Consider the following 27,342-nt stretch of genomic DNA (forward strand, 5'->3'; position numbering starts at 1 on the left):
CTGATGGCATTGTAAAAGTTCTAAATAATATTTTTGTTTATTTTGTCGATTACAAAATTATTAGAAAATTTTTCAAATCCATTTTGCATTCTACATTCTTTGATTATAATTATGGCTTTCTTTTTAAAAACTATTTATTATGTTAGGTAATTTATCAAATTGTCCGATACTGTTAATATTTATTTATTAAAACGATTTCGTTGAATTGATTCTTGGGTAGTGTTTCTATTTTTATATTATTCTAAATTAATATTATTTATTTAACTTATTTATTTAATATATACTAGCTATGGAAAGTAAAAGTTCATTTGAAATTAGAAGCCTTATATTACATTTGACAACCTATTTTCAATAAAAGCAAAATTTACATTTAATTTTTTTTTTCTTTTTGCAAAAAATACTCTTTTACAGTACCTGTAGATATGCAATTTTAATTTATAGTTTTTTTACTTTTATTTTCGGTTCTACTATAATATATCAATAACTTATAAATCAGATTGTAACACAGCTGGTTTATCATTTATTAATACTATAGAATTATCAGAATCATCACTATTTGTAATATGATTCAAACCATTTTTATTAATATCATTTTGTTGTGATTCAGTATTATAAAATGATACACCAGTTGTTGTAGTTGTTGTTGTTCCAGTTGTTGTCAAACATAATAAATTTTTATTATTACTACCATATACACTACCAGCACAATGATAAGTAACTGATGATTGATTTTCACCTAATATCGATACTGTTGAATCATTTCGTTGGTTATTACCAATATCACTACTATTATTATTTGTACCAGTTGTACCAGTTATTTTAATATTACAGATTTTCTTTTGATTTTTTGTATTATTTAAAAATTTTTTATTTGTATTACTACTACTACCGCTACCACCATTATGATGTTGATGATGATGATGTAGATGATGATGATGATGATGATGATGTTTATTTTTACCGAATTTTGGAAAAAAACTACTCTCGGCTTGTAATTGTGTATTAAGATCACCTTGTGTTGCACATTGAAATGCTTTTACAAAACTTTTTTTAAAATTATCGCTTAAAAATGCATATAAAATTGGATTAACAGCTGAATTTGTATAACCCAAACAACTTGATATTAAAAATATATATACTTCTAATTTTGATCTCTTCTGATATGGATCCGTATATATTAATGATATTTGTGTCATCCAATAGGGCAGCCATGATAATATATATACGGTAACAACTGTTAAAACTAAACGTGTCACTTTACGATGAGAACGTTTTTTCTCTTTTGATTTTGATTTTGGACCAACAGTATGTAATTTACGTACAACCAATACATAAAAAATGATCATTAAACTAAATGGTATAGCGAATGCAAATATTATTGACATTGTTGTAAAATAAATTGCACCATCTTCATAACCATTCCAATAAATATTACATGTATATTGACCATTTTCATTTTTATTAGCGCTAGCAAATAATAATATCGGTGTTACAAAAAATAATGATATTAACCATGCAATACTAGCAAAGATTTTTGAATAAAATGGTGTACGATATTTACCCATTGTTATTGGATGACATACAGCTGCAAAACGATCACCAGACATTATTAATAATATTAATGATGATGTATATTGTGTTATACATGTACTAACCAAATATGCCTTACACATTGTATTCCCAAAATGCCAACTACCTAAATGCATTGTCGTCAATATAAATGGTATACCAATTAAAAATAATTCATCAGCTATCGCTAAATTTAATATATATATATTTGTAACAGTTTGCATTTTTGAAAATCTTATCACCACATATATAACTAATGTATTACCAAATAGACCAATTATTAATACACATGTATATAAAACAGTATAAATAATATTACGTATAACAGGTGATATAACATGTTCACCTGTATCTGAATAATTATTATTATTAAAATTAAAATTATTTGAATTTATAAAATTTAATGTATTATTTGTATTTAGGCATAACGATGTATCATTTAAATTGTATAAATATAGTGAACGATTCGCATGATGGCATATAAATTCAATTTGAGCTTGTGTTATATTTGTTTCAAGATCCGTATCCATTTTGTATATTTAATTGTATATTGATGATTTTGTTATTATAATTGTAAAGTTTTTCTTTAAACCTTATTTCGTTCCTTTATTCAAGGATTTTCAATATTATTCAAAATATCAAAATAGAAATTTTGTATTTTTCGAATTTGTAATGCTATATTATTAGAGATGGTGTAGTTAGAATCGAAAATAAATGATCACGAATTTTATCCTGATTCATATTGAAATTTATTCAGTACTTCTTCTTTAACAATGAATTAATCTGAAAAGAAACAGATAAAATATTGTGTTAAAATTAACAAGAATCAGAAGTTGTGAATAAAAATAATTTTTAATATGTTTAATTTATTGATATTAGGTTAAAACTCAAAGACACATAGACCTAAAAAATTGATCACTATTTTGTTAAGAGTTATTTTTTCGCACTAGCTCTGGCAATAGAAATAAATAAATAGAATAATGGGGTTAAATCACACAAGATTTCAGCAAAACTAAATTGTGTGGAATATAATTTATGTAGAGATTTCTTTATAACTTTCAAATATAAAAAAGTATTAAATGATGCCTAATTTATTTTGTTAATGTCAATTTATATTTAAACCAAAAATTCTCTATGTCACCCTTTAAGAAATCATATGGTGGCCAATAAGTTACGTGAGTGTTAAAAACTGAATTTTGTTGATTTATAATTAATAATAGTTTTATTCAAATTTGTATTATTAAATAAAGTACATTATATTTGTGTACATGAATTTCAAGAGTAACTAAAAATTTATCATTTATCTTCATTTTTAGCACTTTTCCAAAAAATTTTTTGAAAAAAGTGCTTATTAGTTTCACTCTGTCCGTCCGTCCGTCCGTCCGTCCGTCCGTCCGTCCGTGGACACTTTTTTTGTTTACAAAACTTCTACGCCCTTTAAGATAGAAAGCTGAAATTTCATACGTACATATATCTTCACTAGAAACTTATTTCCGTAGAACAAAATTTTTACCTATCTCCCCCCCTCTAGAAGTTATACCCCCCCAAAACCCTAAAAATGGCCTTTTTTAAATATTTGTTGCAATGAAACCATAAGCATTTTTGAAATTCTGCAAACGCAGAAAGGCAGTGTCTTGCTTCCCCTAGCGCGATATACTATAGTTAAACTTTAGAAAAACAAAATGGCCGTTCAAATTTACCGTTATCTAAATTCCTTTTTTTCCAAATTTTTGATGTCATTTTTCTTCTAGACCCCAGCCTGTAGAAGCTTGAAATTTTAGGAGCTTTTAGACATTAACAAATAGTTTATTTCGTTAGAAGAAAATTTTTTTCCATCTCCACCCCCTCTCAAGTTATCACCTCTTGAAATTTGTAAAATTTGAATTTTTGACACCTTATATTTCCGAAACCGCAAGCTTTTCCAAATTTTTATAAACGCAAAAAGCTAACGGTAAATTCCATGAAATTAAAAAATATAATTATTTTTCTTAACTCACACAATTAACCCTTAGAATCGAGCATTATGTTAACCCCTTTTTATATTAATTTTTGCTTTATTTCAAACACTGCATATATGCGTCATCCTAAATATATGCAATTCTGGAAATAGTTTTGTATATGAATGAAAATAATTTTAATAGAGTGATAGGTATACATAGACTGTATTTAAAAGCAAAATTTTCACTTGTTGAAGGGAAAAGTGCTACAATACAAACCATTGGTTTGACCCAACTTTATTATATGTCATTTTACTCTTACATTTGTTATCATACAATGTACGAGCATGTCCGAAAGGTATGCTAAATTCGCGTTATCGTTTTTAACATTATGAAATAATGATTTGAGATGTAGACAATAGTGTATGTTTTTGATTAGCGTCGAATTCTGAGTTAAGTAAAGCACGTCTGTTGATTTGTCTGTCTGTCCGTCCCTTCGACCATGCCAGCGATAGCTCAAAAACTATGTTCACAAAATTTTCACAAATGATTTATAATAGTAATTGGCGGAACTCTATATAATTAGGATCTGGTCGAGGCATAGTGATACGGATAGCTGCCCTACTTACAGCTTCGAAAGCTATTTTGGCATTATCTTAAAAATTATTGAAACTATAATATGCAAATTTCGCTCAAACAAGTATTATTATAGGGGCTCTTATATTTGATAAAACTACTTCGAAATTCTTGATTTGCGGTGGTAATGGCCGAATAACCTCGAAAGGTGTTTATTCGAATAATTATGGAAAACAAGGGGGCAATTACTGTGAAACAGTGTGCCAATTACTATACAACTCTTTAAATTATTCATTAGTACTGATATTACAAAGTTAACAGGGTCAACTCTACCTATTTTCGTTTTTGACGCATTGTAAAACAAATTACGTACATTATAATTAAAATAAAATTTACTTACGAGTAATTGGTAATACAATGAGAATAAACTTAGTAAACAGTGAAAATGTTAAATTTCTCTTCAATTTTCTACTCTTCAAGGCATAAGCCTTTAGGCTACTTTTTGTACATGAATGTTTCAACATTTTTGTGTTATTAAGTACATATAAACAAAATGTAGGATTTTAAATGAAATTTTGTAAAATTAAAATTTAAAATATATGTATTGCGAAACGAATAGAGACTATAATTAAATTTATAATTAAGAACCGAAATTTTAAATTATTGCATATTTTTTCCTTTAATAATTTAAAATTGACTTATTCCACTCTTTCTTTAGAAAAGTTGTTTTATTATTTTCCTTCTCTTAAAGAAATTTCATAAGTGACGATCAAGTAATGCGTTGTACAACATCATATTGTGCTCATTTTTAGGGGACCAGAACCCGAAAAGGAAGATAAAATTTTTGGTTTACGAATGAGGCAATTTATTAATGCTTAATGTTTTAGAGATCTGTAATTTACTGCTAAGTGAAAAATATTCTAAAAAGATTGAATGAACCATATTGGACCAAGTTAACTTTAAAGCTATTTTGTAATGGTAGACTCGTTTCTTTCTACCTTTGTCGAATAAGGATAGAAAATGGAAATATTAAAACTTTTAGAAGGTGGCAATATTTAACCTTTCATCATACAGTCCTTAGGTGATATTTTATAATTTAAAGTTAATTAAACATGTAAATTAATATTGTCAGACAAAAGGTTAACAGTCAAGTGTTATACAAAGTATTATTAAATTTTCACATGTAACGTGTGAATTTTGGTTTTTCACCTACATCTAAAGTAATACTGAATATTTTCATATTGAAAAAACCATGGTAGTTTATAACATATAGAGTAAGAAATTGTCTATTTTTACACAATATCAAGTACATTTAATATTAATGACGAATATCAAAGCAATTCTATTTATAATTTTAAGAGAGAATTTCTAATAATATAAGAAATAAAAGTTGTTAAGTAAAAAATTTCTTAATAATGTTAATAAAATCATTGAATTGAGATTAATTTAAGTATGTCAAAAGAAAAGAGCCTCGACATTCCCCCCTATTTCTCCTCCTGTAATTTTGTTTGAAAAAAGGAAGAATACAAGGATTTTCTTCACTTAATAACGGTTTTAGATTGCTTTTTTCCTGTTTTACAATTTTTTTTCAAAAATTTTCACTCTCGTTTTATAATTTTTGAAATAATGACAATTAAGAAAATTTTTTTTAAGAATTAAGCAGCTCATAATATTGGTTGAAGGTTTTCAAAAAGGAAATTTTCCTCCAATTTACTGATTTATTTAAGCATTAAAATGTGTTAAAAACGTGACCAGAACATTATTATTTTTGTATAACAAATATTAAAAATAAAAAATTTTTACCAAAAATTTTAAAAATTTTGTGAAAAATTGAAGAAATTTTACGTGATAACAACTTTAAGGAATTCATAATAAAACCATAATAATTTTTTATTTCTTGGCTAATCTTATTAATAGTTTGTGGTGTCCTTATCTTTATCTACACAAAAGAATGTTCTTATAATATAATTCGAGTATATGGAACAGAAATCTGGTATGAGCAGCACATAACCGAAAATATTTTAGAATATTGTGTAAGTTTACATGAATATTGTTCAAACACTTACTTTAAATTATATTAAAGGCTAATGTACCTAGGAAAATGTAAATTTAGTTCCCAATTAGGGAGTCGTTTATGCGATGATCCATAATTTCCCGGCAAATTTTTCCCAGTTTATTTTGTTGAAAATCAGAGCTCAAGTATTAAATTTCGAAAAAATTTTGTTAATTATACGTTCTAAGATATTGCAAAAAATATAAAAATCGAGGAATTTGTGGAAAATTCCTAAAGTCTGAGACATAGAAGAAGTTGACCAAGTCGTTCTATCCCCAAAAATAATCTCATATATAAATTTAAATGAAAGTTTTAAATAAACTTAAACGTATTTCTGCCAAAAACCAAATATGTGAAATTTGGTGACCTTTACATAACCTCCCTTAAAGTATGCAATATGGTCGGTAAATATTATGTTAGAACAATATTTTTAAAGGATCATATAAGGAATATTTAAAAATTTTTCTTAAAAAATTTATTTATTTATTTTTTTTTTCTTCTTGTGGTATAAATTTTAAAATATAAACATGATTTGCATTTTGAATAAGTAAATAATATGAAAATATTATATGTATAACTAATTTATTTTGAATTTGTTAACTATACATACATACATGCAAAATAATCATATTTATGTGTATGTATACCTTATAGCATATATGTATGCACGTATTATAATACGTTCAATTAATTGTCTATATAATTGAAAATATTTTATATATTTAGAAAGAATATAATATTTTTCATAAATTCTTTAAATATTCAACAGGATTTGATTAAATTTCAGTAATAATAATGAAAATAATAAAATAGAAAAAAAAATTTAATTTTCCTATAACCACATTTTTGTGGTGAAAATTTTATTAATTTAAGCATTTCAATATTTTGTGAATAAGTTTAAATTAAATTTTGATATTATATTTTTAGTGCTATATATATATATATATATGTATATATATCGCATATAATATATGAGTTTAATAATTCAAAGTATAATTTTCAATATTCGTATATATAATGTATATTGTTCCACATATGTATATCAACCTATGCTATAATAATCGTATTGTATATAAAATTTACAATCCCGCAAACTTGGATATAAAATAATCTAACCACTTGTGTAATGTGTGAAAAATAAAAACAAAGTATATGTAAGTATAAAAGATTCTTGAAAATTATTTATTTATTTTTTTTTTTTACTTATATAAAATCATGTAATCATAATAAATCATCTTTTCCATTCAGATGAAATCCTCTAAACATATGGAACATAATATATGTGGTATATAAAAGGTACTTGTATATATAGTCCCTTGATTCTACTCGATAAAAAATAATTTCTTATTCCTTGTACTTAACAAGATTTTATTGTAGAAAGCAAAAAGTAAAAATTCAAATGGTATATACATATACATACATAGATTTAAATAAACGAAGCAAAAAGGATAACCAAGGCAAAAAAAAAAAAAGAAAATTAAAGGGAAAGGAAAAAAAAATTAAATAAAATGGGTACAAAAGGGAAAGTTATACAAAAATTTTGTAATTAACTTTCATTATTAACTTTCTATAATTATTATATAAATATGTATAACAAAATATTTGAAAAATCCAATTCCTTCATTTTCGCATCGAATATTGGACCAATTTTTGCTTTTTCAATACTATAATCAATTTTTAGTATATAATTATCCCTATATATTTAAATTAATACTAAATAATATAATAAAAATAAAAATATTAAACTAAAATAATGTTATATGCATGAGTATATATAACAGTGTTGATTAACCTTTTTTAATCAATGAAAGTATAATTACGGTTAAAAAAGTTTGTTAGTGAACATTTTTGTTTTTCTCTATATTAATCTAACTGTACGAGCTACTTATAAATTAAATTTAAAATTCTATTAATTATGTTAATTTTTTCATTAGTTGATCCTTTTCGGCATTGAAGGTCGGTTCGGAAATCAACATCGAAAATTATAATTACATAAATGTCAGATTGAAATTTTCCAATTTTAATTAGTGTACCGATAAAAGTGTTAATTAATCAAAAGTTTTACTTTAATTAAAAAAAGGTAGGATTTTTATTTTCTACACCATTTTGAATAATAATTAAGGAGTTGTTTATACATTTCTTGTTTTTGTGAAAACGAATAAGAGGTACAGGGAATGAATTTTTAATACAATGCGGATAAAATATAAGAAAATTAAAATGGAATGGTCATTTTGTAATTAACTCACAGATATACCATATTACCATATTATGTATATACCATATTACCATATAAGTCGCATCACTTGATGTAATGAGATATTATTGTGATTTTCGGTATGGAATTTCAAATTTTGAAATTGATTTTATTCTGGAAAACTCAAAATTTTTAAATAGTAACCCATTAACTCAAGTGATGTGATTAACAGAATATGGGTGACAAAATCTGGTAAAATTCCTTAATGCGACAACATAGTTTATGGTAATTATTAACAATCTAAATCTCGATAAGGATTCCTTGTACCATGTAGACTTTCAAATAATACAATTGGGTATCTTACTATTAAAATAATAAATTTTTAATTCGAAATACGATTTTTCTTTTAAAAAACTTATTTTGCCCTCAAAAACTCAATTTATCACACAAAAACCAGACATTTCATTTAAAATCTTAATATATAAGACACTAACTTGTCAAATTTTTAAATAAGTTATAAGGTTTACAATACCTGACTATTATACATTGTACTCCGTTGTACACGCATTTGTTAATAATATCAAATGATGGTATAGCATATACGAATTTTTTTTTTCTTAAATTAGGATTTGAATGCTTACAGCATAGTATACTTATGTAGTTATAAAAAAAAAATTATATGGAACGAATTATACAATTAATGATTTAGTGATGTTAATCAAAAAACTTAACAGAACATGTTAAAAGTAATAGAACGTATAAATGAGCACACGTTTTACAGTGATTTGAATTTTATTGATTTCATTTGATATATTACAATATGGTATACACTAGAGTTATTGTCTAGAATGAAATTCATTTCCAGACATACACGTATGTATACATACAAATAAAATGTGAACTTACAATTTCAACCTTAATATTTGTAGGCTTATTGTGTATGGGAGCAAAAGTAAATGATACGAGTATTTATATGGTTTTAGTAAAATAAGTGCTTATGTATTAGACATGAATCTACATTCAAATAAAGTGAGAATGAGTTCATTTAATTCTTTAATACCCAAGGATGTTGTATATAATTTTCAATTCTTAAAAATCACAATGGAAAAGAAGTTAATCAATATATCGTCGGTTAAAAAGCAGAAAGCATTAAGTCAGGAAACTGTGTTTTGAATAAAGTCAATTTGAAAAAATCGTAAAATTGTAAAACTAATCAATTAGTGCAATGTGATTGGTCTCTTTGATTTCTGGATTTATAAGCTACATTCTGGATTTGCATGATTTTTTGCCACAACACAGATTATATTATTCTGATTTAATTCATCTATGAAATCCGAATTCTCAAAAAATGCTGTTAGTGTTCTCTGCTTTTTAACCGACGATATTATGTTTATCGTATTCGAATAATACAATTTATCGGTATTATAATAAAATTCAGTCTCTGTCTCTTTTCTTAGGAGTGTGCACATCATTCCTAAGTACTTTGATAGATATTTAAAAAATTTTTTTTTTCTTATATTGTACGTATCTACATACGCTTCACTTTGTGTCGTTTATTGGTTAATTTTTGATTAAAATTAATTTAATAAACACTAATTAAAATTAAGCGCATTCACGTTGGTGATTCTTCATCATCCATAGATGATGAAAACAATCATCAGAAAAAACTCAAGGGTAATTCAAAGTCACTACAATCAAGTATGACCAACACAAATCGATTCGCTCCATTAAGCCATTTAATGGATGATGAACCAGATGCTCAGCAAACAAATATTGTAGACAAAAAGGTCCGTTTACCACCTATTAACGTATGTTTAAAATCCACTTTGGACATTCATAAAAAACTGAAGTCTATCAATACAAAAGATTATCTTTTAAAAAATTGTAGTATTGGTGTCAAAATTATAGCTCTTAACACAGAAACATACAAAAAAATTTATTCAACACTCATTGATGAAAATAAAAGTGCGTCAAAAGATGATGATAAATGGAAGTTCTTCACTCATGATATTCCCACTGATGCTCCGTATAAGTTTGTTCTAAAAGGGCTGGATGATAATACAAGTTGTGAACTAATAAAGGAGGAATTATTGCAGTTAAAAATTGATTGCTTGGATGTTAAAGAAATGAAGATAAAATTCCCAAGGTATTTTAATCAAAAAACTTTTATTGTTTACATAAAGAAAAACACCATAAAATTAAATGAGCTTAGAATCAGAGCAAAAACAATCAATTATACAATTATAAATTGGAATTATTATAAAAACACAAACCGAGGAAATACACGTTGTTATAATTGTCAAACTTTCGGACACGGAGCGAAAAATTGCTATTTAATAACTAAATGTGGATTATGTGCTGAAAACCACCAAACTAAAAACTGCACTCAATTAAATAATACAACAGAAAATCAAAAAATTAAATGTGCAAATTGTGGTCAACCACATAAAGCTAGCAGCCCAAATTGTATTGCCAAACTAAATTATGTTGATCTAAAAAACAAAATAAGAGAAAAACAACGTTCTACCACAAATATGTTACGCAACAAATCATCTTGTAATCATCAACATCATCAACATCGACAAAACAACATTACATCTTCCCATTCTTCTCCATATGTTAATTCAGGTAGGCAATCATATGCTAGCATCGTAGCTAATAAAAATAATATTTCATTAAATAATAATTCTAATTATAATATAAATAATAATATTAATAACAATAAAAATTTATTCTCATACGAAGAAATATCAAAAATTTTTAGTGAACTTCTCACAAATATAGTTAATTGTAATAGTAAAGTAGACCAAATTAATGTTATCGCTCAGACAATATTTAAGTATGTATATAATAGTAACGATTGTCATGGCAGTAATAGCACATAATAATTTAATTAATGTTTTATTTTGGAATGCACAAAGCATTGCCAGCAGATATAAACGAACTGAATTATTTCATGTTTTAGAAAATGAGAACGTGCATATTGCTGCTGTATGTGAAACATGGCTAAAAGATAATCATAATTTTACAAATGATAAATTTTATATTTACAGAAATGATAGACCTGGGTCGAAGAGGGGGGGTGGTGTCGCTTTATTAGTTAATAAATCGATTGAACATACAACTCTTCCTTTACTTAATACAAAAATTTTTGAAACAGTAGGAATAGAACTTAAAAATAAAGACGCAAACGTCAAAATTTTTGAAACTTATTTTCAGAGTGGAAACTTAAACAAAAATTTAAGTAGTAAATATAGAAGCGATTTAGAAACTTTTAATAATATTCCAGGTAATTTTATTGTGCTCGGGGATTTCAACTCTCGTCATTCTAGCTGGAATTGTAGTAGAAACAATGCTTGGGGAAGAATTTTGAATGATAAACTAATTTCTAGCAGATTTTCTTTGTTATATCCTGATTCACACACTTACCATCCTCATTCACTAAGGCGTAATCCTTCAACAATTGATTTAATTTTGACAAATTATTCATCTTATATTAGCGCTCCTCATGTTATAAGCCGACTAAATTCTGATCACTTACCTGTGGTTTTTGAAATAAATCAAAACCCAATAATGAAAGGTCCTAATTTTGTTCTCGATTATAAAAATGCAAACTGGGTAAAATTTAAAAACACATTATCTTCCAAAATAAATTTACAGGAAATGTCGAACTTAGAGGACCCAAATATTGAAATTATAGATTTCCATGTTCAAAACCTAACCAACATAATAATAAATTCTGCAAATAGTTCATTAAAAAAGAAAGAAATTGATAGGTATTCAAATAGGAAACAAAGTAGAGATGTAATTTCTACAGAAATTCAGCAATTAATTGGTCAAAGAAATTATTTTAGACGCGCTTGGCAAAGGTCAAGAAATTTTATTTTTAAAGCACGCGCCTTGCACCTAAATAACAAAATTAAGGAAAGGATAATTGAGGAACATAATAACAAATTTGCTAACCGTATAGGTAACTTAAAGGGGAAAAACTGCAAACCTTTCTGGAAATTGACTAAAGTCCTAAAAAATAAAAACTGTACTATACCCACACTTAAAAATGATAATACTACTGCTTTTACTAACGTCGAAAAGGCAAATTTATTGGGAGAAACATTCTCAAAAAATAATAAACTTACATTGGATTATGGTTCTGCACAAACAAATGAACTTGTTTCTGATGCGATGGATTTATTAGAAAATTTACCTAACAATCGAATTGAATACATCTCTGTCAAAGAAATAAAAAAACATATTCGTTCACTTAAAAATAGAAAGGCCCCTGGGGGTGATGGCAATAGAAATATCATGTTAAAAAATCTTGAAAAGAAATCTTTTGTTTATATTTGTAAAATTTTCAACGCATGCCTAAAAATCGGATATTTTCCAGAAGTATAGAAAACAGCATCTATTACGCCCATTGGGAAACCCAACAAGACGAGGTCCGACCCAAATAATTACAGACCGATAAGTTTACTTAGCTCTTTAAGCAAAATATTTGAAAAATGTCTGAAGCACAGAATAATGAAACATATTGATGATAACTCCTTGATTCCGGCAGAGCAGTTTGGGTTTCGTGCCGAACATTCCACGTGTCATCAAGTTGCCAGAATACACAATAAAATTAAGGATGGTTTTCATAACAAAATGTCTACCGGAATGATAATTTTGGATATTGAAAGAGCTTTTGACTCCGTTTGGCACGATGGGTTGGTTTTCAAATGTGTGCAATTAAATTTTCCAACTTATTTAGTCAAAATGATAAGAAATTTCCTCAATTCACGAAAATTTTTTGTCATGGTTGCTAAGGAAAGAAGCGAGCTTTTTGATATAATTGCGGGAACTCCTCAGGGCTCTGTTTTGTCCCCAACTCTATATAATATCTTTATATCTGATTTTCCCAAATTGCCAAACTGTGATATTGGTTTATATGCCGATGATACCGCCATTCTTACGTCGTCAAAAAGCCCGTCTGAAATTTTGTCCAATCTCGAAAATGCATTTAAAATAGTGAGTGAATATTTTTTTGAATGGAAAATCAAAATTAATACTCAAAAAACTGGGGCTATTTTTTTCACTAGAAATAGGAAACCTTCATTGATTCCCGACAGAAATCTGAATCTGGGTGGTGATGAGATACAATGGGTGAAGTTTGTGAAATATTTAGGTATTTATATCGATGAAAAGCTGATATACAGATCTCATATTGATATAACAATAGAAAAGTGTACTAAACTGATCAGATTATTATATCCACTAATACATCGCAAATCCAAACTCAGTATCGAAAACAAAATGTTAATATTTAGGCAAATTTTTCAGAGCATAATGTTGTATGGGTGTGAGGTCTGGGGGAGTTGTGCCATAAGTCATATTAGACGCCTTCAGGTTAAACAAAACCAGATACTAAAATTAATTAATCCTTTTTTCTTCTCTACCACGAAATTACATGAGCTATCGCGGGTCTATTTGCTATCTGATTTAATCGTCAAATACAAACTTAAGTTTTCCACCAAATGTAGATATTCAGATAGTATTCTTATACGCGATCTATATTAAACATATTTATACCTAATTTAAATTTATAGTCACACAGACATCACTAATATACATGTTCTCATACGATAAATGGCTTAACTTGTATAAGTTAAGTAATATTAGTTTAGGCTTATTTTTAAGTTTAGGTTTAGGTTTAGACTAAAGTTTAAAAAAAAAAAAAAAAAATAATAATAAAAATAACAAAAAAAAAAAATAAAACAACAAAAATCACAAAAAAAGAAAATATTAAAATATCAAATAGGTTTTTTGCCATTTTTCCTAGCAATAAATATAAATTAAGTAATAACAATTATATAACAAAATTTTCTAATAGAAAAAAAAAAAAGATTAAAGATGAAAAGCAACGACTGAAACACTTAAAAATTAGTTCTAAGAATTATTTCTGTAAGAATTTATTTGGGCAATAAAATGATTTGAATTTGAATTTGAAAAAAATAATAAAATTCTATACGAAGTTTGGATTTAATTGTTTTGTTCAAAATAAGAATAGAAAAATTACAAGGTTATCATTAATAAAATCAATTTCAAAAATGATTTGAAGATCATTATTATTAGAGTGTTTTTGATATTCAATCCTAGGAGATGGTACAATGGAGATAGAAGACATCTGTAGCAGTAATGAGGTAAATAAAGCAGCAGCACTTATTGTGAGCAGGACTATATGTGAACTATTTCAATATCTTTCAAAAAATCTTAGAGAAATTCGTTTAAAAAAAAACAAACAATAAATTTATTACAAAAATTGCTTAAGATCACCTTCAAAATTGTTATATATTTTTATTTGTTATACAAGATTGTTACAATATAATTTGACGAACTCGAATAAAAACTAAACTGAACTGAAAAATTCTATTGTCTTAATTAAAGTACCCTTTAACTGCTTTTTTATTCTGTTGGTTTTTCTTTTGAAAAATAAATTTATTTTAATTTAAATGTACAGGTTTCCTCTTAATTTTACTTCACTCTAAATCCTTAAATACGAACATATATACATACATATATATTAATACATAATTAGTTGAAAAACAAATCATTAGGATAATTTCTAGTTCAATGAGCTTTTTTAATTGAAAAAAAATCAATTTTATTTTCTTATTTGAAATAATCAGCAATTTTATAATATTTATCACACTCAGAAAAAAATTTTTCATATCATTCGGTGATTTTAAATAATATTCGATAAGTTTTATAATGTTTGACGAAATGTTGATTTTAAAATTTTGGTAAGTTTGTCGCAGGGTAATTTAAATCAGATTTGCGCTCTAATAAATTTTTATTTGCTAAGAAGTTATAGTGACAATATTAATATACTGAAAAATAAGGGGTTGAACTATCATGCGAATCCAAAACCGTGTAATTGATTTTAAAATTGGAAAAGTTTTAAATGATCGGAACCTTTAAAGTCTTATCAATCTATTTTGTCTATGTACTGAACACATATTATATGTACATATAATATTCATTAAAATTTATTTAAAAATTAAAGACAAACTTTTATGAGTATCGAATTTGGTTGCAAGAAAAGTTTATTTATAATGATTAACGACAATTTAAGGTTAAAATTGTTGCAACTCCAAAATTTTAATATTTAATTATTAGAAGATTACAGAACTTGGTAAAGTTCTTACTTATAAAAATTATTTAATGAACCAAATTCATGTAATTATTTTGATAATAAAAAAATTGTTAAATCTGAATAATTCTGATATTATACATAAATTGCTTTATTTCTGAAAATGATTTACTTGATTCCTAAAGAAAACTGTAACGTTACCAAATATTTTGTCTAAATATACGAGTAAGTCTTTCATAATTACATAAAAATCAGCTTGGCCTTTGTAATGGTTACAATCACAATATTTTCTAATTCGAATGAACAACACTTAGAAAATAATTTTATGAAAGGCATATAATTAAGAATATAAAAAAAAAATGTATTTCTTTTTACGATTTTATGTGATAGCCATCATAGTCAATAATAAAAGGATATATTATTAAATAAAGAGTGCCTTAAATTATGCAAATATTATTCTTTTTAAGAGTTGTTATTGATATTTTTTATCTTTCTATTGAAATCATTGAGTTTTAATCTTTTGTCAAACTTTATTGAATGAGAAAGAGGGTAAAATATTTTTTGTTTTTTTTTTCATTCTTGCCAAATATAAAAAATTCATTCAAGTTGAAATGAAAAAAAAAAATCTTTAAATGTTATTGAGAGAAGGAAGATATAATATGGGATATACTTGTTGGCAGAGCAAAATGGCGGCAATTTTTTTCTTTTCTCTAATACATTCATTGAGATAATATATTTGTGTGTATAACTGTATTTGATTAAAGTTGTTACAAAATTCTCTTTTCTATTTTGTTTATGAGTTAAAAAATTGGGTTAAGAGAACTAAAAATAATTTAGAAATTCTCTTCAAATTAAAATATAAAACTACTCTTCCTATTTAATGTTGGGCTCGGAAATTTTGAATTATAAAATATTGAATTTATATTTAACTTCTTTATTACTATTAATAGGCAATTTTTTTTTCTCGTTATTCCACTTGCGAGTATTTGGACCTTCCACTTCAAGCATCCATTTACAGGTTATTGAGGGAACTGAGCGGTGGCCAGCCCGTCGTAGTTTTTTTTGTTTACATTAAATATTGAAGATTATTAATATTTATTTTTAATTTTTGTTGGTGTTCAATGTCGAATATTGTGGGTAATTTATATATAGGCAATTAAATTACTTCTGTATTAAAATTTTATTTTTTTGATAATATTGTTTATTGAGCTATAAAATATTAAGTATTATTATAGTAACCTGAAAAACGTTTGAGCCTGAGGCCCTTCAGTTAAAGAACCGGTGCAATAACCACTGCATCAATAGTGAAAATAGTCAGATAATAAGCAAAATACACAGTTGAAATCGAATTTTTAAAAAGAAAATGCCTGATCAAGACACTATAGATTTACAATTTTCTTTATAACAGAGGAGTTGTTAAGTATAATTGCATTATTATTATCATATGACATACATATGTAGGTCTCATTTGTACGAAAAAAATCCTGGTATTAATAGTTCATAATTTTATGTCATAATTTTCACAAACTATAGAAACCATCCAAATCTTGTACGCTTTTGTACTAAACCAATGAAAAATTATTGATTTTATTGATTTTCTTATACATTATCTTGCGCTCCATTTTGATTTTATCATAATTTGGTAAATAAAATGAATGACTTTTGTAAAATTCGTTTCGAATGACTATCCTAAAGTTGTGAAAATGACTATAAATTAATATACTCAGAAATTGTTGTGAATGAATAAATCCCAAAATAATAAAAAAAAACAAAATACAATTTTTTTTCAAATCATTTCACTTGGCTTGGCATTTTGTCCTTTTATTATTATATTTTTGCAATATATATTAAATGTCAGTTCTATATTTCAATATAATTGTATTTTTTTCCTAAAATGGTGTTATTTTTTTCTTTTAGTAAACTGGACATTCACTAAAATATATTTACAAAATGTTTATAATATTTTTATTCATAAAAATCATCACATTAAAGTTAAACTCTTATAAAAGAAATCGGTTTGGCATATTTCGTTTTCCCTTGTTGAATGTATAGGTTGTATACGATTACGAAGAATTACGAAGCAGGAAAAAAATTTTCATTTCAATTAAGTTCTAAATTTTCCTCCTTTATAAAAACAAATGTACACACTTGTATATACATAAATAAAATATGTGCTCATAAGCATAGAATTTTAGTTTTGGTCAAAAGAAAACTCAAACAGAACGAGAATATGAGAAACGAACATTTTTTGTATATAAGACAAAGTTTTATCCTTTTTACATTACTTCCTTTTCCTTAATAAGAAACGATCATTTTTTTATATGCGTAGAAGAAGAAAGTAAGGATTTAAATTTTCGTAGAAAAATTATTTGTATAAATGTATTAGTTATAGAATCTTAAAGGAAAATGTATATTTGTAAAAGGACATTGTGTAGGAAACGGGATAAGAATTCTAAAACAAGTTAATAATCTTATGGTCTTTAAACAACATATATAAATATATACATATACATATTGTAAGTATATAATATTGTTTTTAGGAATGGTGAATGTTATGAAGAAAACAAAATGCAAATAAATAATAAAATATTTTTCTAACTAAATTAAAAAGTTAAAAGAGATTCAAGTAGAAGTAAAAATTTGATTTAGTTTTTGTTTTAGGGGTAACTGCAATAATTTAATAGTTTATTTCTTCTCTCACCTTAAACAAACTTTAGGTTTAAAAAAATTTTCTAGTCTCTTAATATTAGCATATTTGCAACAAAATTTGAAAAAATTGTTAACAATTTTAACTTGCCCGTCCGTTCCGCGGTGCGTCTATTTACAGAATTTCTTGAAGATAGAAAGCTGGAAAAATTTTGTAACTTTTTTTTTCAACGGGCTCTAGTTGAAAAACGAGTATATGTATATGAACCCCACCCCCCATGCAATATTTTTGGTGGAAATTGATCGAAGAATCATCCCTGAAATTATTTGCCACATTATTCCAACAACTCTATATATGATATTTTATTGTGTCCAAACCAAAAAACAATTTTCAAATTCCGTAAAAGCAGAAAAATAGTGACTAGCTTCTTTTCTACTTCGAAAATCTTATAGGGAATATTAAATCTAATTTACTTTGTTTTTAACGAAAAAATTTAATGAATCGAGATCTTTAATAAAAAGCATACAAGGAACAAATTTACAATTACACTTAATTAATATTTTATTTTCCTAAGAATTTGCAACTGTTTATCTAAACCTCTTAAGAACAAACTGATCAGTTAAAGTAAATAAATTGGAATATGTAGAACACTAATTCGGACATTAATTTGTTTTCCTACGAGTATTTCCTATTACGAGTTCCAAATTAGTCTATTTGGTCTAATTAATGATCAAAATTAAATCAAATACTTATAAAAAATTATAATTAAATAATATGGAGTTAAGTTAAAAAAATCTGATGTGGTCAGCACATAACCGACCGCATTGTGTATTGTCTAGTTAAATGAAAGTGTTACAGAATATTATAAAAATGTCTGTTAAATACTTCTTCCCAATTTTTAGGACATTAGTAAGCTTATAGTTAACATACCTAGAAAAATGTAAATTTGGCTCTTAGTAGGGTTTCGCTTTGTGCTATCCGAATTCCCTGAAATGCTCGCCAGTAAGTTTCGGTAACAACCAGAACTCAAATATCAAATTTCAAGAAATTCCATCAATTCGTTCCGTAGATATAGTGAAAAATGTAAAGTTGGCCCGCAGATCAGTTTTCGAGCCCTGATCCTTCCAAAAAATTTACATGTTCATTGTTTTAATACGAGGAATTCAAATATTAAATTTCAATGAAATCGGTTGATTATTTCTTTTTATATACACAAAAGTGTATGTTTGGCCCGTAGTAAACGTCTAGTTGCCGATGCCTGATCTTTCCAAAAAATTTACAAGTTCATTGTTTTAATATGAGGAATTCAAATATTAAATTTCAATGAAATCGGTTCATTATTTCTCTTTATATACACAAAAGTGAATATTTGGCCCGTAGTAAACGTCTAGTTGCCGATGCCTGATTTCTTCCAAAACATAGGAATTTTCGCGGACGATTGAGCTGAGCTTATATATAAAATTTCAAGTAAATCGGTTGAATACTTTCTTCAAAATGTTCAAAAATGTAAAACAGGCCCGCTAAAAAGTGCAGTGCCCGAGGACTGATATATACCAAAAGTTGATCAATCCGTGCCATGGTGGAAATAAACTTACATATAAAATTTCATTAAAATCGGTTCAGCCGAACTTGAGACACACGAGTGCACACACAGCCTGACAGGTTGCTAAAAATAGTTTATTTACACTTCACTACTATGGAGAAGTACGTTCCCACCGAAAACTCGATATACAAAATTTGTTGCCATCACATAACCTACCTATTGTTTACACATTACGGTCGGTAAAAAGGAGAGTTGCCTAAGCATAAATATAAATTACATGAATAAATTATTAAAAAGTAATTAATTAAAAAAGGACTTGGGCTGCGTGTGAAAGAAAATTTTTATTTACACACATTTATATATGACTTTGTTTTATAAAATTGATTAAGTTTTAATAGGCATTCATGTTTGTGAATAAAATTTAAGGAGAATGCTTATAATATCAATTTCTTTATGACCCTTTTTAATTGTATGAATAATTAGATGAAACCTGTTTGGAATTTGATTTTAATTTAATTGGATTATTAATTTTTATTAACCTTTCGATACGAGTAAATTTTAGTAGGCATTTTAAAAATTTCTCTTCTAGACCTTAATGTTGGTTGCTTGTCTTTGAATCAAATTTAGTTTAAATGAAATTATTTTGAATTGAGTATAAAATATTGTCTAGATCCTAATGAATATTTCAAATCTTTTTTGTAAACGCTAATCTAGTAAACGCTTTATGCCATTTTGTTGGCTTTTCTGCTTTCTGCATTTTCTCCTGATTTTATTTTATTTTACTCAGAATTTTCATTGAAAATTTTTTTCAATTGAAAAAATTTTTTTCATGGAAAAAAGCACCTGAAAACTTTTTCAACTTTTTCTTTTTTATTTTACATCTATTTAGTTCATATTCACATGGTAAGTTTTCAATTGTTTTCCTTTATTTTCCAAACTTTTTTAAAATTCAATGTTTTTTTTTCAGTCGAATCGGTATTAAGCATCATATTAATAAAATTTTCTTTGTCTTCTGCCCAACAATTTTTTTAAATCTCCTTAAATTTTGCATGAATTGATTTTATCAATACAATATTACGATTTCGAATATAAAATAAGGTAGTAATAAAAAAATTTAATGGAGTCAGTGCATGAGCAACTGCTTGACCACGCTTTAATGCACCAATAATAGTTTGGTAATAGCTTTAACTCAAATTTATTTAAAATTTCAAAATTGGTTGGCAAATTTTACTTTATACAAAAGTACAAAACTGTCGCAGAAATCCAGAGTGTTTAACAAAAAAGTTAATTTTTCTGATGGATAAGAGCTAAAATGTAAGATATCTTTTTATTATTGTCTTAATCAGTCATGCATAGAATCAGCAGATATTATTAGTGATACACAAATCACGAGCAAATCTAGGCAAATCAGAACTATTCAGTAGCAATTGAAATTCAAAATGGTATAGACAACCATATAGACAAAGAAACAGATCAACAGACTATACAATAGCTCTCTTGTTGTGTACAATGCTCTTGATTATGATAATACAATGATCAAAAATATCGTAAAATTTAATGTTTGTCATACAATAAATTTTTAAAAAGAGTTCTGCATTATGTTTAAAATTGTTGTTTCTGTACGGATGAAATCGATTTGCTCTTACCTTAATACATAAGTAAAATATTTAAATCTCTTCTTTTATTTTTCATTAAACAACAAAATGAAATTTATTTTTTCATTTATTTAAAAAATAATTAACTTTTAAAATAAATGTGTTATTTTTCCTTCAATAATATTAAATTTACTTTCGGCAAACATTTATTTTTTCTAAAAGTTTATTTATGAACTCAATTTGAAAAAAAAATTTTTAATAGATTTTAGGGGGAAATTTTGGAAAAGTTAAAGAGAAAGGAACTCGCTTCTATCTAAAAATTATTTATTTTTGCTATTAAAATGTTTTTGCTTTATTTTTGTTTAAAGCAAAAGGTTGTGCTATTTTAAAACTTTACAAAAAATTATTATATACGGCTAGATATATGCAAGTATGCTCATATAGTACGATTAATTTAAAAATAAAATTAAAAAAAATAAATTTTTGTTTTCATAAATAATTATTAATTTGCTAGTATAAAAAAAAAGCACAAAGTACTTTGCTATTTTCAATTGTTGTTAAGATTTTGTTTTGTTTCCAAAAACTTTATTAAACTAAAAGCAATTTAAAAACTTTTCAATTTAATTTTATCTCAGTTTTAATTCAATAATCTATATCTATAAAATAAATCTAACTAGTATAGTAGAATTTCTTTGGACATTACTAAAATGAAAATGTGATGATCTGCCGGCTTTATAATTTCTAGCATTTTGCTTCTATATTGCTATATTCGATAACAATAAGGCACATTATGCACTATTATTATTTTATGCAACGATCTAGATTAGTCATTTTCAACCTTTTCGCTCGTGGCCAAATTAGCTAAACAATCAATTTGCTTGCATGGTCCCCCAATTTAACAACATGCGTTTTAGCTTAAATTTTCATAATTATTATGAAAATATTGGAAAAAAACACTCCAGCATAAAAATTTTTTATGAATCTCATTGAGAAGTTTCATATAGTAAGAAATTTTCTGATGCGAATAAGCCAATTTTCTTTTATTGGCAAGGTTTGAAATGAGTCTAGACTTCTTCAGTTTTCTATAGCACTAACACGATAAGTCTCAATAATTTTGTTGTAATGATTTAGCTGTCTATCCACTATAAAGTTTGCGTTGCATATTTGTTTCAAAGATTGCTTTAATAACAATAGATCCGCCCAAAATCAAAAATTTTCGAAGTTTTTCAAAATTACTCAGTAAAAACTTGTACTCAGTTAGAAGGAATCTTTCCATTTTTAAACAAGTTCACACTTTACTATTTACAAAATTATTTTTGACCTACTTTCATTGTATTGTCTCATATGGTTTCTATGAAAATAAATACACAACTAGCGTGAGAAACATGTGCACTCTTGTTCTCTACTATTGTAGCTATAATTTGGTTTCGTGTGTAAGTGGTTACTCTACATAATCTATTCTCATTTACAAATAATAATTGTCATGAAAATATTACTTTAATTATTAATTGATATGCTTGTTTTTTAGTTTTCTTTTTTTTTGATATAAATTGAAAAACACCGTGGCCTCCAAATTTTACTTTCTGTGGCGCCCTTAAAATACGCTGTGACACCGTTGAGAAACACGGGTCTAAATAATGTGTTCAATATAAATATCGGGAATTTTAAAAATTATATACAAATCGTAGAAAACCTTTTAAAGTACCAGAGCTTAGTATAAATTTTAATTTAAATTAAATAGGAAAAATTAATGTTAAAAAACATATTAAGTACTTTGTATGCACTCTTTCCTCTATAATAAATTTATTTAAAGTTTAAACAGCCCGAACAATGACATAAGTCAAAATGCAGAGTCGCAAACTTACTTTTATTACTATTATACTTTAATATTATACAAAACTTTTCTGTAACAAAAAAATACGGAAAACTTGTTCATATAGTTTATACTCGGCTATATCTACTTTAAATTTCCGGAAGTCGAAGTTTTTTTTTTTGAGTTGTGTTGTTATTCTTCCCAATGTGCGATATATGCCAGCTACTGCATAAAATTTTCCATTTCGTTTTGTTTTACAATTGAATTCGGGTTTTTATGAAATAAAAAAAAAACTTTTAGAATTTTTCTAAAATATTGTTAGGAACTTTTTTTTTAGAATTGAATCAAAAATATTGAACTTGTATTCTTCCAAATTGTACGTATATAAAACAATTGAATTCCAAAAATGAATAAATTTATTTTTATTAAATTTTTGAATATTTTGAGTTTTCATAAAGGTTTTGGGTTTAAGGTGGAGTTGGAGACTAGGTATGTATAGTTTTTATATTTAGAGTTTAATAACTGGTTTGTTTGTTCTTAATTTTAAAATAAAGTTTCAGCTTGTAATTGAAATCTATAATCTTAATGTAATAAATGTGATTGAAATTTTATAAAATTTTTTCTTGCAATAAAGATTCTTTGATATTAAGACTATAGTCTCTGTACACTATTAAGAAAATGAGATCATTTTGTAAAATTGCATATCAATCCTCTTATGGTTATTCAAAATTTGAACTTAAAATTTAACTTAAAAATGAGTCCTTACAAACATTTCTTTTTTAGTAATATAGACTTTAATATCAAATTTTGAAAATTTAATCTTAAATAAAGAGAAAAAAATATTAAAAGTATTTTTTGAAATTTTTGGGAAACTAATATTGTCATTACCTTTACAGTAAGCTCTCAAGGACGATATACATAATATATTAGGTTCATAAATGCACATAAAAAAAATAATAAATAATAATATTTTTTGTGGAAATTTTATTCAATTTTCTATTCAGGATGCGCTTCTTAATATTTGTGTTTTGGAATACTAAATTTTAATAGAAAATTTAAGATTTCTAACCAAAGACTCTCTATAATTATTGATATTTTAAATCTAAATTAATGAATATCGATATTTAAAAATATAGAAAAAAAAACGAATAAATTGGAAACTGCAAAATTGTCGACTATTATTGTATCACTCAATTCCTTCGGCCATTTTCAATTGTTAAGTTCTTTAATTAAATTTTAATATCGAATGCCAAAAATTGGTTTAAAAAATAAGTAAGTAATTAAAATCGTAAATTATATTGTAAATTGCATAGTAAATTTTATAAATTTAGCTTTTTGCTAAAAACTGTGAACGTGTCTGTTCCCGATAAGAGCGAATCATGTTGTCCGGGTATTAGAAAGTTATAGGGTTATTTATAATCAAGGTTGTTTTATTTCTATAGTGATTTAGAACCTTTGACATCTCTTTTCACTGTATATTTTACTCCGCTTAAATTTCTTACTACCCATATAACTTTTTCTTAAATTTTGTAATTTTTTACCTGTAAACTGTAAATTCTAAATACCAAATGAAACACCACCATTTTCCGTGATTTTTAAATTTTGGTTAATATTCGTTTTTGCAAACCGCAAAATTACAAAAGAATGTTTTCTAAAACATTAACGTCTTTCATTTCCAAATGACAATTTAAATTTCATTTTATTAATATTCTAGTTTTGACATATGTCAAATTTTCTTTATTATTACTTTTACTTTTATATCTCCCTACATCTATCCCCACACACATATGTATACGTATATTATTTTCTCTTTTAAGGTATTCGAAAAGAGAAGAAGGATGGGGGAACCCTTTAATAAATTAACATGTGGAAAATAAATATATGTCATATAATTTAAACACGTGTCAAAAATATGTTGAATAAACAACAAGTGGGTGTTTTATAAAAAAGCAATCAGTAGTGATAAGAAAAAAGTAATGAATTGTAACAAAAACTAATGATATTTTTGTTCCCCTTGACTTAAGTTATTGTTTCCTAAAGAAAAAATAAAATTTATTTTAAAATTTTACTATTTTATGATTTATTTTTTTAGCTCTTCTTTCAAGTTTTCAGTATTGTTTATTTATCACTTAAAATATAAAAATTTTCATTATATTTTCATAGGAACTTTTCACTTAACAAAAAAAAAAAATTTATTCACACTTGAATTCTTGAAAAATAATGGGTGTAGGATTTGAAATGTTTTTTTTTTTTATAAATTTTCACATTAATTTTCAAAAGTAAATAAAATTCATAAATTCTGTCAATTTTCAAACTTAATCCGGCGACATGTGACTGTTCTTTTTTATTGTGCAAATAAAGAAGTTATGACAAAATTTAATATTATTAAAGGATTAAAGAAAAAGATTTCCGTTTTTAAACCGTTTGCTCGTGTCAAAGATTGATGTTCTCTCTTTTAGTTTCCTATTGTGTGCAACCACAATGTTTTTTTCGTAATTATTTTTTTTTAACTTTTCTAATTAGCATTTAAATACTCTTTGAATGATAGTGTCACTAAGTTACCCGAACTCGTGTATATTAAGTGAGATGCGAAATTTTTAATTAACCAGAACAGGTTTTCCTTTGTAATTAAGTAAAGAAATGGAAAATAAATATAACGTAAATAAGGATTGATTCAACTCATCTGACATTTATTCTTGTTTTTTAATTTGGTTTATGTTAAATTATGGATTTAAAGGGAGCAACTGTTTATAACATCAAATTAAAATTCAATGACAAAAATTATATTATACTTAAATTGTTCTCAAAAACTATTTATCATATAAATGAAAATTTACATAATAATGTCCTAGAATACGAAGAACATTTATATTAAATTCTTTTAACAACTTCCCAGAAGATTCAAAACGCATTCAATAATGTTAACGACGTAGAACTTTCTATTAAACTATTTCTAGCACTTTTCTAAAAAAAAATGGTTGTAGAAGTCTGAAGCTTTAGCAGTTTTTCCACACGAGCTTATTTCGTTAGAAAATTTTTTTTTTCACTTTCTCTCCCTCTCGAGTTATTGTCTTACGAAATTTGTGAAATTTGAATTTTCGGCACCTTATATTTCCGAAACTGCGAGCTTTTCCAAATTTGAATTAATGCATAAAGCTAACGGTAAAAAATATAATTATTTTCCCTAACTCACACAATTACCCCATGAATTTAAGCATTGTGTTAACGTCTTTTTAATTTTTTTTCTGCATTATCCTAAAAGTATGCAATTTTTTTAAGTAGCACTCCACAATTCCACAATTTTTTTTGTGATTAAGAAAAATGCAAGGAAACTAAAAAATACATCACACATTTTGAAAAATTTTTAACAAAAATTTTCCCCTCCCTCTTTTCGACCTCTAAATATAATTTTATATTGTTAAAAATGCAAAGTTTAATTTTGAAATTAACCTTATTTCCAAAAACAAAAATGTGGGCTTAATTCTTAAACTATAACAATATAAAATTAAAGTTCTTTTACAAATCCGTGTTACCATATTATTATAGGAAACCAAAAATCCTTTTTATATGAATAGATCTAATAATATTAATTTCAAAAAATAGTCTTAAAACTAAATCGAAAAAATAAAAAAAGTTTTTTTTTTCGTAAATCACGTCGGAGTAAATTATATATGGGTAGGTATGATAAAGTTTCGGAAAATTTTAATAAGTTTAAAATAAAATTTATGAAAATTTACTTTATATAACAACAAAATATATAGATGTATTGGTGTATATAGGTGAATATTATGTAAATTACTCTACCTTCTAGGAATAAGAAATAAAAGCAGTGTAGAGGAAGAATAAATTTTCATGAAAACATATTTATCGACTTTCAAGGGGACTTCTTTTATAACTAATATTATAATATTGTTAAACATGATTTTTTTAAAGGATTTAAGTTTCCATTTTTATGCATTTAATACAATGTTAAAGGAACAAGAATATTATTATTATATAGAAAAGTTTATTTTGCTTAAAATAAAAAAAATAAGAATATGAAAAAGAGAAATGGTAATTTAAAGGATTAAAAGCATTGCACTTTACTTCTACTTTTTTTTTTATTATATAAAAAGTTTTTAATGTTTAGTATCGCGTATACTAAAATTAAGCTGATAATTTACTGCTCCTTTTTTTTTGTTTTCTTATTAAATTCAAATTTTCCTCTTAATTCACTCTGTTTTTCTTTTCGTTTAATTTTTTTCTTGTTTTTTATTAGAATAATGAATTTTAATGATTTATGTAAG

At 25.7% G+C, this 27,342-nt stretch overlaps 1 protein-coding gene across 2 annotated transcripts in view; it reads right to left on the reverse strand.

Moving 5' to 3' along the window:
• Positions 1 to 447: 447 nt before the first annotated feature.
• LOC129610218 (somatostatin receptor type 2-like) overlaps positions 448 to 27,342 on the reverse strand; it is a 157,672-nt gene continuing 130,777 nt past the window's right edge. For both annotated transcript variants that reach the window (XM_055522692.1, XM_055522691.1), the window contains one exon: positions 448 to 2,352. In XM_055522692.1, the coding sequence (XP_055378667.1) occupies positions 486 to 2,099 (1,614 nt within the window). In that variant the 5' untranslated portion in view covers positions 2,100 to 2,352 and the 3' untranslated portion in view covers positions 448 to 485. The remainder of the gene's footprint in view (positions 2,353 to 27,342) is intronic.

Source organism: Condylostylus longicornis, unplaced genomic scaffold (genome assembly GCF_029603195.1).
Source record: "Condylostylus longicornis isolate FDR11 unplaced genomic scaffold, ASM2960319v2 ptg000044l, whole genome shotgun sequence".
Taxonomy (NCBI): domain Eukaryota; kingdom Metazoa; phylum Arthropoda; class Insecta; order Diptera; family Dolichopodidae; genus Condylostylus; species Condylostylus longicornis.